Raw genomic sequence first — 4,956 nt, forward strand, 5'->3', positions numbered from 1 at the left:
ACACAAGTCCATCCAATCCTTCATAATTTATTGGAGTAATGTTTACTTTTCCATTTCTTGATTCAAATGTAGTCAGAGGATTTTTTGCCAACATGATAGTTAACATTTGAACAACAAATCCCCCCAAAAATGTGTTTATGTCTTGTGCGGAACATGAACAATGACCTCGAAAGCAAAATGGAGGAGCAGGCACATTTAAGTTCAGGGTTGGTTTAAGTTTTGAGACTTACATAACTGACAAAAATGACATGACTCACATGCCCAACTGTTCCATGTTTCGGTGCATTTTACACAACTTGCTGTGCACCAACACGTCCGTGCCTTTCTGTGACTCTTCCTGTCTCTCCGATGCTAACACTGTGATTTGCCGATTTGAATCATGAATTGACCAATAAATGTCTGAGCTGAATTAGAATTAAACAAATGAAACAATCCCCCTTCATTTTGCTTTTTTGACATCACAAGTCCGAGATGATATCAAACAATTGAGCAACACGACATCATCATTACAAAGTTTCAAACAAGATGTTCTCGCAGGGAAAGAGGCCACTGAGTATCACCGTGTCATCGGCAGGCTGGTCCAGAGAAACCGAAAGAGTCACAGAAAGGCATGAAGTGGAAAACCTTGTCGACGTTTTGGTCTGACACAAACGTGTTGTGAATTGTCCCATTGTGGTCCGTGTTCGAGAGACAGCAAGTTGTGCAAAACGTACTCAAAAATTAAAAGGTTGGATACGTGGGCAGGGGGACATTGAAGCTTAGAGGTCAAATGAAGTTCATCGGTCGAGAAAATGATAGCTAGATGAATGTAAATAAAGGATGTCGAGCATTTGAGTCAAGCTTGCACGACTAAATTGAAATAAAAACATGGAACAAAAAAAAACTGATCCTCAATTATTGATTTGCATTCGTGGCTGATTGTCTCGCTGGTGATTTTCAAGTGCATTTAGGATTTGTCTTGTGCAGCCCGCAGTTGAAAACGGTCCTAGGGATTGCGATCAAAATGAGACATGGACATTTTATTGGACCACTTGTCTACCAGGCGAAAAGAAAAGGCTTCATTCCACAACAAAGTACGGTACAGTCTCTTGGAGTTTATAAACACGCCGTTATACTGAACAGAAAGTGAATACAAAAAACAAAGAACAACACATTCACATTGATTGCTTGAGTCCCATATTGCTCATCGCCTTGCTGCCTCGACCTGGCGATATCTGATGCCAACTCTCAGTGTGATCAACATCCCGGGCGGTGTGCTATCGCTCTCCTCTCGCCGTCAGTCGGATTTGTCCTTCTTTTTGCCTCCTCCGATCGGAACTCTGCTGACCACGGCCGAGCCGACCGCCGTCACGCCGCCGGCGACGGCGCACACTCCTCCTTTGACAAGGCCCACTCCGGCCGCGGGCACGGCGGCCACGGAGCTGACGGCCGTCTTGGTGAGATCCAGGCTTTTTCCTCCCACCCAGGTCACGCCGCCCACGGTAGCTTCCACAGCCCCTTTGGTGACGCCATACAAGCCCCCCGCCAACCTGCCCAGCATGCCCGTCTGGGTTGGAGGGTGCTCTTTGAGGGTGTCTGCTGGATAAATGTGATATGTGAATGATACGCAGTGGTGGACAGTCAAGGGCCAGCAAGGTCCTAAAGGCTATCAGAACCTCTGACCAACATTTACAACCCCACAATTTGTTCGATTAATTTATTACCAACAGATGATAGGGTTTTTCATTCACAGATTTTTTTTTCTTGGCTGCACTGCTTCCAGTAGTGGATGTGGGTGTTAGATCACTCCATCAATTTTCTAATCCGCTTCTCCTCACGAGGGTCGCCGGCGTGCCGGAGCCTATCCCAACTGTCTTAGGCAGTAGGCGGGGTACTCCCTGAACTGGTTGCCAGCCAATCACAGGACACACGTAGACAAACAACTATTCACGCTCGCAACCACACCTACGGAGAATTTAGAGTGTTTCATCAGCCTGCTATGCATGTTTTTGGAATGTGGGAGGAAACCGGTGTACCCGCAGGAAACCCACGCATTCACAGGGAGAACTTGCAAACCCCACACAGGAAGGCCGGATCTGGAATCGAACTCTGTACCTCTGCACTGTGAGGCCAATGTGCTAACCAGTTGTCGACTGTGTCGCCCGGGTGTTAGCTTTTTTAAATTTATTTTTGGAGAATCAGATTTTGGCCTATATGTGCAGCCATGCCAATCGAAACTGCCCAGGGCCTAAATAATCAGTAATGCTGGCCGATGTTACAATGGCTGTGTTCGGAAACACTCCCGAGCCACTAAATAGTGCCCGAATTAGTGAATTCACTCCAATTTTTGCTTAACTTTCAGTTGCACAAGAATAAAAAGTGGGAAATTGATGCAATTTTCTTCTCTTGACCATGAAAATATTCAAATGATATATATTAGTTTAACATTTTTTAATCACGTGCAACTGATGTACACGTCAGAATTAAATGGAAGTGTGGCGTTGCCATGAAAGAGTAAAAATATTTTGACTGGCAAATACATTCAAACCAACTTGAGAGTACGTTCGAATGTACTTGCAAACAGGTCCGAGCAAACTTGGAGGCTAAATGGTACGTTTGTAGCATTTTCCTGTAATGCCATGAGGTATTGACTGGCGTTTTGGTATTGGTGCGATGACTGATAAATACTAAAACCAATACCAAAACGTTTAAAAATGAAGTAATTCAACAATGTTAATTCTTATCCTTATCGTTTTATTATCTCTGCAGTGCATGATTTACATTTGGCATTCTTCGCATGATGCCACAGGCTATTGACTTTTGCATGTGCATCCCCCACGGCGTTATGTGGGGGGGGGGGGACTTAAATCTTTTCGAATCACACCAATACATTCAAAAATTAATTAAGTAAACATTGTTTATTTTTGATTTTATGGTTTTATGTCTGCAGTGCATGATTTAAGTTCAACGTTTTTTTTTCTGGTAGTCTGGATGCCACAATTTCACGTGTGGGCCTGGCACATTAAAAAAAAAAAGAAATCAGTTGAAATGTTAAATATTGTGTGTGTGAGACATACAAATACATAGTCTTCATTCACTGACCTGAATCTATTGGCTCATCATTAAGGTTAGCAGGTGTACCCTCAAGCACCTGCTCTGCCTGACTCATCTCTGTGGGGGAAGAAATAATGGAGATAATTACAAAGATATCAATTAAAATAAATGCGCACCAACAGTATTATCAAGGAGAAAACCGTCGCAACAATAGAGCAGAGTGGTGGTTTTTGAGCAGACGTGTGCTTATTACGAGACTATGGACAGAAAATTAAAATAATATTCCCATGGGATTTAGGGGTATCTTTCATTATGTTTAATTGGTTTGATTATGGATCGGTCAGTGGAAAATGTCTCCAAAAATGTCAGGTGTGCATAAGTTGAACTTCGATGAGTATTTAGTATTTTTGCCCTCATAAATTGGGCAATTCGGCGCACTGGTAGAATGACCATGGCACACCAGTAAACAATTGTCCTACTGCCATTTCTAGTGCCAACTAGAACGCAATTCTACTTAACAAGGAAGCCACTATGCTAGTAGTTTTAAAGAGAATTTTGGTCGCTACAGTTTTGCCTCACATGTAACATGTACTTGTCCTACTAGAATGAGAAAGTTGTCCAGAAATGCCAAACCGAGGTAGAAAAAAATCTTGCAAGCGTAACATGGGACGTCAAATGGACATTTAGGATTTGGAAAATCAAACGGTTCAATACTGCGAAGGTAAAAAAAAAAGAAGAGTTTGTTCTGGGGTGTGCTGCTGTTCCACAAACAAGGCAGACCTGTTCACTGCAAATACAAAGACAACTTGCACAGCAGGACCTGTAACCTGCCACGAGGTGTGAGCTATTTGAAGTAATAACATCGCAAAGCACGACACGCCGTAACTTGTTGACATATGTACGGACGCGACGTGGCAGTATGGAGCGAGGATTTAAAAACGATTATTTGACAGCATCGCACGCTAGCAAAGCGGCTATAGCCCACGAGAGCTTAAGTTTGGTTAACTACAGCAACGTCAAGTGAAACACAACCACTTGCAATGTCTGCACTCGTGTTTACAAAGAATTTAATTTGATTTGTAGAATATTATGGAGCTGAATGAATTGCATGGTTTTATTTGCCTTCTTTCGAATATTCTAGGTTACGCAGCCAGACACGTCACTTCGCTCCTGGTGAAGAACAGCACCCCCACCAAATCGAGGAAAACGGATATCGTGTTTTGATTTATCAGTATTATTATTTATTTTCGTGTAATGCACCAATAATAAATGCATATCGTGTAGGTTTTAGCGCGTTTTTACACAAACTCGTACGGTTTTAGGAACAGCGGCTGTTATGGCTGACATCTTGCAACAAACTCCAGTAAGTTGACACAATATGGCAACTTACCTTCTATTTTTTGCACCCTTTGACACAAAGAATCGACTCCCAAAATTGTGTTAAAATAATAAATAATGTGTGAATTTGTACGGTTAGCGACTGATAGACTGACCCGACTCAATCGGTTGTTTTTTTTCTCGGAGGATGAGAAAAAGCTCCACCCCCTTGCATTTAGTGTGATTGTTTTCTCTCTCGCTTCTTTTTCGTTACATTTTGGTTCGAGTGAAAGTTCTGTAAAAGAACTTGAACATTATTAAAAAATGTCTCACTACTTTTTAAAATAAGGATATTTGGTACATATACAGGAGACAAATTGTTCACTGTTTATGAGAGAGTTTATAAAGAGAAAAAATATACAAACGGAAATCACTCATTCGAGGTTGAAACAGAATCACACATGTAATTGATCAGGATTTTTTATTCTGTTTTGTGCTTTGCACATTGATATTTCAGCACAAAAAAGACATTACAAAACAAAACATGGAAAACGGAAACCCTATACCACGTGACACGAGCCCCCGTTTTTTTCCCGCCAGTGTTTG

General features: G+C 41.9%; 1 protein-coding gene across 2 annotated transcripts; it reads right to left on the reverse strand.

The window, feature by feature from the left end:
* Window positions 1–11: 11 nt before the first annotated feature.
* On the reverse strand, window positions 12–4,563 carry tmem263 (transmembrane protein 263). 2 transcript variants are annotated; one of them, XM_086108738.1, is made up of 3 exons: window positions 4,424–4,563; window positions 3,082–3,150; window positions 12–1,575 (listed from the first exon to the last, which is right to left on the reverse strand). In XM_086108738.1, exons 2-3 carry the CDS (start codon window positions 3,146–3,148, stop codon window positions 1,277–1,279), a joined length of 366 nt encoding a protein of 121 aa, XP_085964864.1. In that variant the 5' UTR covers window positions 3,149–3,150; window positions 4,424–4,563; the 3' UTR covers window positions 12–1,276. The 2 variants fall into 2 exon arrangements, with proteins under 2 accessions (XP_085964864.1, XP_085964863.1); XM_086108737.1 differs by having other exon boundaries at window positions 12–1,578.
* Window positions 4,564–4,956: the final 393 nt, after the last annotated feature.

This window comes from Hippocampus guttulatus, chromosome 4 (assembly GCF_054856545.1).
Source record: "Hippocampus guttulatus isolate MCC_2025c chromosome 4, RoL_Hgut_1.0, whole genome shotgun sequence".
Taxonomy (NCBI): Eukaryota; Metazoa; Chordata; class Actinopteri; order Syngnathiformes; family Syngnathidae; genus Hippocampus; species Hippocampus guttulatus.

Coding starts and splice junctions, on each gene's coding strand:
- tmem263 (XM_086108737.1), bottom strand. CDS start 3,148: ATGAGTCAGGCAGAGCAGGTGCTTGAGGGTACACCTGCTAACCTTAAT. Junction 1,579..3,081: donor TGATGAGCCAATAGATTCAG/GTCAGTGAATGA, acceptor ACATTTATCCAG/CAGACACCCTCAAAGAGCAC.